At 44.6% G+C, this 13,121-nt stretch overlaps 1 protein-coding gene across 2 annotated transcripts; it reads left to right on the top strand.

Annotated features, from left to right (window-relative positions):
• The first annotated feature begins 410 nt into the window (after positions 1-410).
• On the top strand, positions 411-12,616 carry LOC310701352 (uncharacterized protein). 2 transcript variants are annotated; one of them, XM_083492115.1, is made up of 6 exons: positions 411-1,477; positions 4,695-5,202; positions 5,401-5,476; positions 5,826-5,908; positions 9,809-9,935; positions 10,757-12,616. In XM_083492115.1, exons 2-6 carry the CDS (start codon positions 4,738-4,740, stop codon positions 11,896-11,898), a joined length of 1,893 nt encoding a protein of 630 aa, XP_083348241.1. In that variant the 5' UTR covers positions 411-1,477; positions 4,695-4,737; the 3' UTR covers positions 11,899-12,616. The 2 variants fall into 2 exon arrangements, with proteins under 2 accessions (XP_083348241.1, XP_083348240.1); XM_083492114.1 differs by lacking the exon at positions 411-1,477 and adding an exon at positions 3,381-4,003.
• The last annotated feature ends 505 nt before the right edge of the window (positions 12,617-13,121 follow it).

The following is a 13,121-nucleotide window of genomic DNA, read 5'->3' as shown; positions in this document are numbered from 1 at the left end:
AGCGTACCACACCATGATGCAGTATGAAAGGACACTTTCTCTTGTTGACTGGTAGAAGGAGATAATCAAATGTTGATTGACACTTGGGAGCAAATAAATTTCCAGACCTATGGAAAAAAAATATTCCCCTCCCTAAACCCTGGAAAGGCTTGCTGTAGCCCGGAGCTTTCCAAACTGTGTGTCATGACACATTGATGTGTCAGCGGCAGTTTGTAGGTATGTCCTCCTCCTGGCTTTGGAAAGGGGTTAGTTTAACCTCTGGTTTGCTAGTAAAACAAGTATTATTATTATTATTATTATTATTATTATTATTATTATTATTTATATACCACCCTATATCTGAAGATCTCTGGGCGGCTCACAGAAAATATTACAACATATATAATCAGAATAAAAACAACAACCCACTAAAAAACCCAACATTACCGTTTGGCGAAATGATGGGTGTCTAAAACGTGTGTCACTAACTTGAAAAGTTTTGAAGCCTTGGCTCTAGCCAAAGATCTCTCTGGCAGGATGATATGTCACAATGGAGGGTGTGTCACCGTTACTTAGCAACCTTGGACATGGAACCTCTATGGACACGTGCATTTATTATATTATAATGTAGAGAGAGAGACAGCTTTCAGTGGATTAAGCTGTGTTATCTATTTCCATTTTCCTTTTAAAAAAGAATTCTAGGGAATGCAATTACCAAACTTGCCCCATTGTGCAATAAAACTTTGTCTGGGCACCCTCCTAAAATCTGCTATGGAGGTTTGGGGGGAGCCCCTATCATTTGGATAATTTACTGCAGCTCTTCTCTCCCAAGCCCCCACCCCGCCAAAAAAAACTTAGCTTCCTCCCATCAAATATATTGAAAACCTTCCAGCTTTGTGGGGAAAGCTAATTTTGCGGCTCTGCTGGGGCAGTTATGTCAAGAATGGGTGGTCTCGTCTGAATCTCTCCTGGCTCACTGGGCAGGTGTTTTCTCCATGTAAGTTAGAAGCCACAGATCAGCAACCAAGTATTGTATAATAAATCAAATCCACCCGCCCCCGCCCCCCAAGGCCTGCAGGCAGGGGCAGCATTTATTTCAATTTTGTGATCGCAGTGGGGAAACGTCCTCCCATTCACCGAACAACTTCTTATGGCCGTTTCGTTTTTGAACCTGAAGTGTCGCTGAGATGTTAAAAATACCCATCTGTGCAATGTGTGCGCGGTGCTCTTTTCCTCTTTGGCTCCTGCTTTGAGAGAGATGCAGGCAAAGAGAAGTGGTCCAGTTGTTTATCCTCCTTAGGGTTAAAATGAACTGAACTAAATTCCCAGAGAGGAAGGGAATTTGGGGGGAGACAAGAAGTGGGCGAGGTCCTCCAGAGCAAAAAGCACCTCCTTCCCAAGTCACTTCCTGCCTCGGTTCTCATTTGAAGGGGCGTGGGTCTGTGAAAGTGGCCTTTGTTTCCCCAATTGATGCAACGCTGGCTCTTCCTGAAATCTGGTGAGTTTTGTCACCCCTGCTCCATTTTGTGAATTTGATTGAAAAGGGGGGGGGTGTCCCGGGGCCGCAGTGGATCAGCTGTTCCAGTGGGGATCACCCACAACACCCAAGTCTGAGAGCGGAATCTTCTTTCAGCCCTCCTCTCTGCAAAGCCCCCTTTTGATACGTTGTGGGTGGGAGAGCATTTTAGGTGGGTCTGCAACGCTGAGTTGATCTCCATGGCCGGGTGTCTTCAACTGCAATCGAAATACAGTACAATTAATGCCCTCCCCCACCCGCCCCATGCTCCCCCTTTTGATATTTTTAGGTGTCAGTTTTCCATTTTAATTTGGTTAGATCAAGGGAAGTAATAGTGCCACTGTATTCTGCTCTGGTCAGACCTCACCTGGAGTACTGTGTCCAGTTCTGGGCACCACAATTCAAGAAGGACACTGACAAACTGGAACGTGTCCAGAGGAGGGCAACCAAAATGGTCCAAGTCCTGGAAACGATGCCTTATGAGGAACGGCTAAGGGAGCTGGGCATGTTTAGCCTGGAGAAGAGGAGGTTAAGGGGTGATATGATAGCCATGTTCAAATATATAAAAGGATATCACATAGAGGAGGGAGAAAGGTGGTTTTCTGCTGCTCCAGAGAAGCGGACTTGGAGCAATGGATCCAAACTACAAGAAAGAAGATTCCACCTAAACATTGGGAAGAACTTCCTGACAGTAAGAGCTGTCAGACAGTAAGAGCTGTAAGACAGTGGAATTTGCTGCCAAGGAGTGTGGTGGAGTCTCCTACTTTGGAGGTCTTTAAGCAGAGGCTTGACAACCATATGTCAGGAGTGCTCTGATGGTGTTTCCTGCTTAGCAGGGGGTTGGACTCGATGGCCCTTGTGGTCTCTTCCAACTCTATGATTCTATGACCTCCTCCCACACCCCCACACCCTGTTGTAAATAAAAATATGCCCTTTTCCCTTATGGGGTATCCAAGAGCCCATATAGAGTCCTTACATAGGTTCCCTATTGGTAGGAGAAAATAACAGAGGCCAACCAGAGAATATTGAGAAGCAAAGCAGCTAGTAAGCTTGATCTTTAATTGATCTGTTGCAACAGGGTACTCCCCTCACACGCAGGAGAGGAAGAGGACCCCCCCCAAAAAAAAATGTTGTGCAAGGGCTTATAAAGACTTTTGAAATTCCCATTCTCTAGATCAAGACCACCCCCAGAAACATTATGCATACATCACAGAAGGGGTGTAACCTAAGACCACCCCTCAGATACATCCCACCTACATCACAGAAATTTTAATGTTGTTTTTCTCCTGTCACAGTTTATCTCCTGTCTGGCAAGTTACTTGATTGGATTGCCTGGGGAGCCTGGCCATTCTTTTGTAGTGGTAAAATACTTATTTCCTGGGCCAGGTCACAGGCTCACACCTTATTCATATCTTAAATGTGTCCTTAAGACAGGATTTGTGAGGAAAGAGACAATGGGGAGGCTTTTCCAGTTTAACCTTGCAGAGAAAGGATTTGGTCAGTTTAGGAATCAAAATGGTTCCAGGTTGGTCTTCCTGTGTTGATCTATATAAAAAAATTCCTTCCTTAAAGACCAACTAAGTTAGTTCTTGGTATGAGCTTTTGTGTGCATGCACACTTCCTTCAGATACACTGAAACAGAAGTTGCCAGATCCTTCTATATAGTGAGAAGGTGGGGAGGGGTATTACTCAGAAAATTTGTTGATCTATGTATGTGCAGTTATGAACATTACCATATATCTAAGACCATAAAATTCCTATCACACCCTTACCAAGGCTCACGACTGACATGCATGTTCCCATTCAGAAATGCAAGCCCCCACGATGTAGAGGGGGACCTTTTCAGACTGAATACAAAGCACACACACACACACACACACACACACACACACCGGAAAACTACTGGCAGTCTTTTAACTGAAGAAATCTAAGCCAATTTGTTGCAAGGTAGAAAGGGTGTGTAAGGAAGGCTGTATTTCACACAGGTGGCCCTGCACCGTGAACCATAATCCACAGATTCCCAGTTTCCATTGTACTTTTATTTTAAAGGAGAGTTAATTCCTAGCACATGTAGAAATATGAGGCAAAATGTATAATTTTAACTTCTTTCTCCTCCCCACCCCCCTCAGAAACTAGCCTTCTCCCACCTTTTGGTTTTCTGCTTTGCCCCTCCCTGGAAAAATTCCTCTAGACCCCCACCACCTGGAAACCCATCACAATGGAAACTAAAACAAAACAGATAAATGGCACATTCCAAATCTGTTTGCACATTGATGGGGTGGCATGACTTTATCTGCCGCCCCATGAATCACACCTGCTGGGGGAGAAGCGGGGGCAGGCAAAAAGCATATTGAGGGTGAAAAATGAATTTAAAAGCCATAGATGAAAACCAGGCCTAGTTAAAGATCCATGGATATAATGGTGGAAGACAGCTTGATAAAGATGCAGTGTGTTTTTTCCAGCTTATGAGTTTGTGAAGGAGGACATGCATAGCTCCAGACATGTACAGTAGGTAAAAGGTAAAAGGACCCCTGGATGGTTAAGTCCAGTCAAAGGCGACTATGGGGTTGCGGTGCTCATCTCGGTTTCAGGCCGAGGGAGCCAGCATTTGTCCACAGACAGCTTGTGCGAGGTATAAATAATAAATATTATAAATTATTATTTCTGCGTCATGTGGCCAGCATGACTAAACCGCTTCTGGTGCAACGGAACACCGTGACGGAAGCCAGAGCACACAGAAATGCCGTTTACCTTCCCGCCGCAGCAGTACCTATTTATCTACTTGCACTTGTGTGCTTTCAAACTGCTAGGTTGGCAGGAGCTGGGACAGAGCGACGGGAGCTCACCCCGTTGCTGGGATTCGAACTGCCGACCTTCGGCAAGCCCAAGAGGCTCAGTGGTTAGACCACAGCACCACCCGCATCCCTATGTACAGTACAGGATATTGCAATCCACAGTTGAAGTCAGTAATCTTTCTGAATACTAGATACTGGAAACAACAGAAGGGGGCTCTTGTACTCAGATCCTGGTTGCAGGTTTCCCACCGGCCTCTGGTGAGCTACTTTGAGAGCAGGATGCTGGACTGCATGGGTCATTGGCCTGATCCAGCAGACCCTTCTTATGTCCTTACTTTGTTATGTTCTCAGGGAAATGTGACAGTGTAGTAATTCTATAATAGAACACTGTCTTGGCTTTGTAGGACTTGGCAGCGCTCCCATTTAGGACAGAGAGTAATTGGCAGAATGCAAAAGGAGTCTTTCCGACCTGTTAGAAGCTTCTGTGAAAGAATTATGGGTAAGGAAGACTCAGTTGCCGCTGAAGCAGGAAGAGGACATGAGCCCATCAAGACTGGGAGCAGTGGGGGATTCTGGGAAGAAACAGCGCAGAAGATGCTGGGTAAAGAGGACAAGCTCAACTCAGATGTACAATGCCAGCGTTTCAGGCATTTCTCCTACCAGGAGGCTGCGGGGCCTCGAGAGGTTTGCAGCCGACTCCACCATTTTTGCCATCAGTGGCTCAAGCCAGAGCGGCACACGAAAAATCAGATGCTTGACCTGGTCATCCTGGAGCAGTTCCTGGCTGTTCTCCCCCCAGAGATGGAGAGCTGGGTGAAGGAGTGTGGAGCAGAGAACAGTTCCCAGGCGGTGGCCCTGGCCGAAGGTTTCCTCCTGAGCCAGGCAGAGGACAGGAAGCAGGAAGAGCAGCAGGTGAGAGCATTTAAACTAGATAAAACCAACATGAGGGTGGATATCCTGAACATTTATCTCTTAAAATTGTCCAACTTTTCCAGGAAAGCATCCAAGGAAGGATAGCCAATGCCAGTATTTTATTTTATTTTTGCCTCTGCCACTCTTTTTCTAATCCTTCTGTCCATTTGATGTCTTCAATACTTGTTGCTGTTTCAGGATCTGTTTAGAGAAGTAAGCGCTGGTCTTCCTGAGGCAGAGAGGTCTCCACTGAATAGCAGACAGAGGCCACCGGGTAAGGATCACTGTTGTATGTATCTCCATTTGGTGTCCCTCTCTCCATCGTGAAATAATTATCTGGGCTCCTTGATCCTTTGAGAGAAGACACTTGTCTCCAGCCTTTCCCACAGCTCAAAAATGTGATTACTTACAACATTCCTCTAGTTTATACGTGGGGACCTGCACTTTGTTTTGCAGCCAAGAGCCCAAAGGGCGAGAGATGCTTTTTCACACAACTGAAATATAAAATGGGTAGAAACACTTAGCAGGTAGGATTTTTCCGAAGGCCCAAGTATAGTTAGACATACATGGCTGAATCTCTGTGTTGTGGTACCAGCTTCCCACTTACCTATTGTTTCTCCCAGGTGACCAAACAATGCCAGTAAAACCTCAACAACTACTTCATCTTCACGGTGGAAGGGAAGCAGCTTCTTTGACGCTGGATCAGGTAAGGGGACAGGTCAGTGAGGAAATGGGCTCCTCTGCTCAGCTCCCCGAATCTCTCCATCTCTTCGTTTTTAAAAAAATCTGCCCTCAAGAAAGCTTGAAAGGCCACTCAAGGAAGGTTTAAATGCGGAGAATAATGATTATGCAGAATAATGATATCACAAAGCAATGGATGAGAGGAATAATAAATTAGTAATCATAGAATTGTAGGGTTGGAAGGGACCCCAATGGACTGTCGGGAGCTCCGTTTGACCGAGCCTTTGAAATCGTTTCCCGAAGATTAATTGACCTGAGCCTTTGATAAGGCTCCAGGCACATTCTATCCAGCAGAGTATCAAAACAGCATGCGGAAGTGATGAGATTTATGGCTACATTTTTAAAGAGTTTTATTTCTAAACTACGCAGAACAGAAAAGACATCCTATCTCTATGGAAGCAGAGAGCAACTGAAACAAAGGAAACAGGAAACCAGTAACGTCACATCCCGTCTCCTTTCCCGTGAGACTCCAATAGTATGGAATGTAAACAGAGTCCTGTGACTCCACACAGCTGCACAGTGATAAGAACAGAAACTAACATGGACATCTAGTCCAATCTCCTGCTATGCAGGAAGGGATAGCCTGGGTAGGGATAGCCTGGGTAGGGTAGCCTAGGTAGGCTTGAACCACCAAGCTTCTACAGTGGTACCTTAGTTCATGAACTGAATCCATTCCAGAAGTCCGTTCAACTCCCAAAACCGTTCGAAAACCAAGACACAGCTTCCGATTGGCTGCAGGAACCTCCTGCACTCAAGCAGAAGCCACGTCGAAAATTTGGCTTCCAAAAAACGTTTGCAAATCGGAACACTTACTTCCGGTTTGCAGCGTTCAGGAGCCGATTTTTTGGCAACTAAGCCATTCGAGAATCAAGGTACCTGTCAGGTTTAGCACTTCTCCCACACAAGACACGACACGCTGGCAGTTCGACTAGTTGAGGTTTATTATCAACAACAGACTTTCAGCAATCTGAGCTTCCCACAACTCATACCTCACTGTCGGAATCAGTTGACTCGACTGGCTTCCGGCCCTTCCAAGGCCAGATATACTCCAAGCCTGCCCCCACTTCCTGCTGGTCTTCCTTTGTTCTAATCGCTTGCTCCGCCTCCTACTTCTTGGAGACTCAGGTGCAGCCAATTCCTCCTCCTCTGGAGTTGAATCCAACCACCTACTTCCACCTGCATCCTGCTCCTTCATCTCTGTGCTGCTGCGAAAACTTACAGGCAGCAATCCAGAGCGAGAAGGGCTTATCTCACTTTTGTGGTGTGAATGAACCAAGTTCCTGTTTTCCTCTGCCTTTTCCTCCCCTTCTGCAGAGTCCTCTCTGCCGGCCATGTCTCTGACAGTACCACTGTAGTTACAGTGGTGCCCCGCAAGACGAATGCCTCGCAAGACGGAAAACTCGCTAGACGAAAGAGTTTTCCGTTTTGGAGGTGCTTCGCAAAACGAATCTCCTATGGGCTTGCTTCGCAAGACGAAAATGTCTTGCGAGTTCCTGCGGGGTTCCCCCCCTTTTTCTAAGCCGCTAAGCCGCTTATCAGCTGATCCGATAAGCCGCTAAAAGCCGCTAATAGTGCTAATAGCGCTAATCCGCTAATCCGTCAATGGGCTTGCTTCGAAAGACGAAAAAACCGCTAGATGAAGAGAATCACAGAACGGATTCTTTTCGTCTTGCGAGGCACCACTGTACTAGCCAGACACACTGACCCATTGTGATGTGCTGTGCTGGAATGTAAACAGGCATGTGACACACAACAGTCATGCCTGTTCCTCTTAAGGTGGAACAGAATATTACTTAACATGCGGCACAATTTAACTTATGAAATTATATATTTTCATATATCCCTGTATTCTTGTCATTCATTGGTTTGTGATTCCTTTATTACACATGTTTTGTTCCTTATCTTGGTTTTCGGAGAATAATGACCAGCCACCTCACCTAAATAACATTTTAGGTGACGCTAGTATTATTTAGGAGCAGGAGCAGCAATTGTTTATTTATGCATCATTTAATACTAGAATTGGCTTATAGCCAGTATAAAAAAACAGTTGTACAAATACTAAAACAGAAATGTCCATCACTACAATAAACAATGAAGCAACCCCATTGAAATCTGAGGAGACCTCCCATTGCTACCACCAAAGTGCCAGGTATCTCAGGTCCCTCAGCCTCACTTGTACACATACACAAGTTTGTGTGCTTGTATGTAATGTTTTTCTGCTCGCAGTGCTTTCAAACCGTCTGGTATTTGATAGGCTTGGATGTGAGGTGGACTCTGACACTAAAGATGATCAGTTTAAACTAATTTATTATTATTAACAACAACAACAACAACAACAACAACAACAACAACAACAACAACAACAACAACAACAATTTATTATTTATACCCCGCCCATCTGGCTGGTCTTCCCCAGCCACTCTGGGCGGCTTCCAAAAGAATATTAAAATACTATAATACATCAAACATTAAAAGCTTCCCGAAACAGGGCTGCCTTCAGATGTCTTCTAAAAGCCTGGTAGTTGTTGTTCTCTTTGACATCTGGTGGGAGGGTGTTCCACAGGGAAGGCGCCACTACTGAGAAGGCCCTCTGCCTGGTTCCCTGTAACTTGGCTTCTCGTGGTGAGGGAACCGCCAGAAGGCCCTCGGTGCTGGATCTCAGTGTCCGGGTAGAACGATGGAGGTGGAGACGCTCCTTCAGATATACTGGACCAAGGCCGTTTAGGGCTTTAAAGGTCAGCACCAACACTTTGAACTGTGCTCGGAAACGTACTGGGAGCCAATGTAGGTCTTTCAAGACCGGTGTTATGTGGTCTCTGCGGCCTCTCCCAGTCACCAGACTAGCTGCCGCGTTCTGGATTAGTTGTAGTTTCCGGGTCACCTTCAAAGGTAGCCCCACGTAGAGCACATTGCAGTAGTCCAAGCGGGAGATAACCAGAGCATGCACCACTCTGGCAAGGCAGTCTGTGGGCAGGTAGGGTCTCAGCCTACGTACCAGATGGAGCTGGTAAACAGCTGCCCTGGACACAGATTTGACCTGTGCCTCCATGGACAGCTGTGAGTCCAAAATGACTCCCAGGCTGTGCACCTGGTCCTTCAGGGGCACAGTTACCCCATTCAGGACCAGGGAATCCTCTACACCTGCCCGCCTCCTGTCCCCCCAAAACAGTACTTCTATTAAGGGCATTTTATATTCAAAAGGGGGAACTGTAAGCTGTTGACCTCCAACTGATCTGTCCAACTGATGGGAGCCTCCAGCCAATCAACTGATGGGAGCCTCCAGCCAATCAGATTTTAATTAGCCTGCTCCAAGCCCCACCTACTAAAATATAAGGCAGCCTCCCTCCCTCTCTGCCCATTGCTGTCACCTAGCAACCCCTACTAAACAGGCTTGTAATATTATAATTCTTTAAGGCAGGGCCGGATTAAGAGCTTTAGAAGCTCTAAGCCCTTAAAAGATTTTGGTCCCCCCCCATATATATCTAAATCAAAATATAAACAATAGTAAACCATAAAACAATTTCTTATTTTTTGAAATGAATCAAAACCTACAGTAAGATGGAAAATAATGTTTATTTTTGTATGCTTCCACTTTATTTATATTTGAGAGGAAAATTCCCTACTTTTTCTAATTGCAAAAATCATGGTAAATGCGACAATGGAAATCCCCCCCCCTTTTCTTTCATGCCCTAAGGACGTGCTTATTTTGCTTAATGGTTAATCTAGCCCTGATTTGAGGTGCCATGGCAGTCACAGTTTATATCTTCTCCTAAAACATAGAAATACATAAAATTTTATCCACACTAGTAGTAGATAACCTTTGTGCTATCTTTGAGGAGGAGGAAATGTTTCTTTTTCCTTGCAGGGTCCTGTGACCTTTGAAGATGTGGCTGTGTATTTCACAGACGAAGAGTGGGCGCTGCTAGATTCCAACCAGAGAGCTCTGCATAACAAGGTCATGGAGGAGAACTGTGGGATTATGACCTCTCTCAGTAAGGCTCCTATATTGCGGTGTAATATCTATTTTGAAAACCAGAAGCTTGAACTGGGGTACATTATTGAGACCTGAGTGGAGGAGTTGGCTGAGCCACTTTTGATTCAGCTTTGCCCACCCAAATACTTGGTGGGATTATCAGCCCAGACTGGAGGAGCAGGGAGGAGATGTTTCTGTAGTTCACAGGAGTTCATTTACTACCAAATCCCTCTCTCTTGGTGTGTGGGACTGGACTGGAGGCCCTTCATCTGATGCTGGGTCAAAGAGATAGGCTAGAGATGTTGCTCATCAGCCTCCCTGGCCAAGCTGGCTGAGGTTTTTTCGGGGGTGATGCTGGAGGATTCCAGAACCGTGGATTTGGGTAACTTCAGTATCCATGCTGAGAATGCTTCAGGATCAGCTTGGGAGTTCATGGCCTCCATGGGCAACCATAGACCAGAGGTTCTCCATGCAAATGACATCCTCTGCCAGTGAATTATGGGGGCTATCCTTTTTATTTTTTATTCTGTGACGTTGGTATCATTATGCATGTGCTTTTGTTCCATATACCTGCACAACAACCTTGTGACGCAGGCTAAGCTGAGAGAGAGAAAGAGTCTAATTCAGCCCATCAAATGAGCTCCATCCCTGAGATGGAATCAAAACCCAGGTCCAAATCAAGCATTCTGTAGTACAGCAGATGTCAGCAACAGAGGCAGTAAGGTCTGCCTCTCATCTAAGTCCCTTCAGTTCTTCATCACAAATGTTTATTAGCATTGTTCAGTAATTTGAGTCTCCATTTCCTCCTAAGGCTCTAATGAGTGTCTGTCTTCTTTGCAGAAGGTGATGAACTGGAAATGAAGAATAAGGAAGACCACAACAAACTCCTCACAGTGGAGAAGCCATGTAAATATCTAGAGAGTGGAGGGAGCTTTGGCCAGAGTCTCCATCTTCACAGAGGGGAGAAACCATATAAGTGTTTGGAATGTGGAAGGAGTTTCACTTGGAAGAAAAGCCTCACCTCTCATCAAAGAATTCATGCGGGGGAGAAGCCACATCAGTGCTTGGAATGTGGAAAGAAGTTTTATACAAGCACAAGCTTTCATCGTCACAGAAGAATTCACAGTGGGGAGAAACCATTTCAGTGTTTGGAGTGTGGAAAGAGCTTTAACAGAAGCACAAACTTCTATCGTCACCGCGTTATTCACAGTGGGGAGAAACCATTTCAGTGTTTGGAGTGTGGAAAGAGCTTTGTTCGGAAGAGCGATATCACTTCCCATCAAAGAATTCACACCGGGGAGAAACCATATAAATGTTCGGAATGTGGAAAGAGCTTTATTCAGAACTCCCAGCTCACTTCCCATTTAAGAATTCATACAGGGGAGAAACCATATCAATGTCTAGAATGTGGAAAGAGCTTCAACAAAAGCACAAACTTCCATTCTCATCAAAAAATCCACAGCGGGGAGAAGCCCTATCAGTGCTTGGAATGTGGAAACACATTCCGCCAGAAGAAAAATCTCACTTCCCATCAAAGAATTCACAGTGGGGACAAACCATATCACTGCCTGGAATGTGGAAAGAGTTTCCGTCACAGCATTGGCCTTACTATACATCAGAGAAGCCACACAGGAGAGAAACCATATAAATGCTTGGAATGTGGAAAGAGCTTCTGCAATAGCTTAAGCTTTATTATACATCAGAGAAGCCACACAGGAGAGAAACCATATAAATGCTTGGAATGTGGAAAGAGCTTCAGTCAAAGCTCCAAACTCACTTCCCATCAAAGAATTCACACAGGGGAGAAACCCTATCAGTGCTTGGAATGTGGGAAGTGCTTCCATCAGAAGTCAAATCTTACTTCCCATCAAAGGATTCATACTGGGGAGAAACCATATAAATGCTTAGAATGTGGAAAAGGCTTTAGCTGCAAGAAAAGCCTCACTTCCCATCAAAGAATCCATTTACAAGAGGAATCATAAAAGTACTTGCCTTCAAGTTTTTAATATGCAGTTGGATGCAGACTGTGTTGTTGGAAAAAGTTTTGTACAATTGGAAAGCTGACAATATGCTGTTTAAAAAATATTTGTGTTTATTAAGCACTTAAATGACAGGCAACATCAGGGACAACATGTTCACAAATTATGTAAGTGTTGAAACAAATCACCCAAAGTGTTCCCAAGACGTGTTGCTATTTTCTCCAGATTGGCCAAGTTATTAATTTTATCTCGTGTGTGCCCTCCCTCTCAGTCATTACTGAATGTGGATGTATCTATTGTAACACAAGTATATGTTGTAAAACATATTCTGATTATATTTACTGTTATTTACACTATGGAGGTAATGGAGGCTTGAATCTTCATAACATGGCTACTCAAAAACTGCAGTCGTTGAACCTAATAAGGAACTATAAAGCAGCGTTTTTAGGTCACAAGGATCAAATTGCAGTGGAACTGCAAGAAAACGTCCTAGAAGATTTCCCAACATGTTTAATATTATTGATTATTGTTTGTCTGCAGTTCAACTTTTTGAAGCTGGGGTGTGTGTTATACTGAGAAGTGCTTTATATTCTGGCAAATGTGGTGATTAGTGCAGTGATTATATTCCATGTTACTGTATTGTATTGGTATTTTAATTTTGTACCAGTATTGTAGTAGTACAGAAACATGACCTCAACAAAGTTCTTCATCAGTGGAAACAGTTTTTCCCTTTAATTTTGCTTTCTTGAAGGAGTGTTACATTCACCGTTTCCCCAGATCTTTTTTCCACACACACGAGAAACAGAAAAGGAATTTCAGCTGGGTATGAGAGGCGATCCAGTTAGCGAGCCAGACCAGTGAACTGCTGCTAATCTATTAATCCCTTTTGGCCTTGCCTTACTAAACTCCGCTATCTCCTAGTCAGGCCTTTCCCAACTGAGGCTGAAGCCACATTCACCCAAAAGTTTATTCCATTTTCCCATTTCCCTAACTGTTAATTTCCGCCTTATATCCGAGCTTTCACATAATGTAAAATCAACTTCCGAAAATATAGTGCAACATAATGTTCATTTCTGAGTGATTGGCAAACAGATTTTTTTCCTGGCGCCAATAACATGGAAATGATCACCACACTTAGCCTTGTTGTTTAGTCATGTCCGACTCTTTGTGGCCCCATGGACCAAAGCACGCCAGGCACTTCTGTCCTCCACTGCCTCCCGCAGTCT

The sequence above is a fragment of the Podarcis liolepis genome (assembly GCF_965112155.1).
Source record: "Podarcis liolepis genome assembly, chromosome: 2".
In the NCBI taxonomy this organism is placed as follows: Eukaryota; Metazoa; Chordata; class Lepidosauria; order Squamata; family Lacertidae; genus Podarcis; species Podarcis liolepis.
This window is presented reverse-complemented; position numbering and strand designations above follow the sequence as displayed.

Excerpts from the sequence above, each read along its gene's own strand:
- LOC310701352 (XM_083492114.1), top strand. The coding sequence starts at position 3,981 with ATGCATAGCTCCAGACATGTACA. Across the intron at positions 5,477-5,825 it reads TAGCAGACAGAGGCCACCGG|GTGACCAAACAATGCCAGTA; the intron begins GTAAGGATCACT and ends TGTTTCTCCCAG. Across the intron at positions 5,909-9,808 it reads CTTCTTTGACGCTGGATCAG|GGTCCTGTGACCTTTGAAGA; the intron begins GTAAGGGGACAG and ends TTTTCCTTGCAG.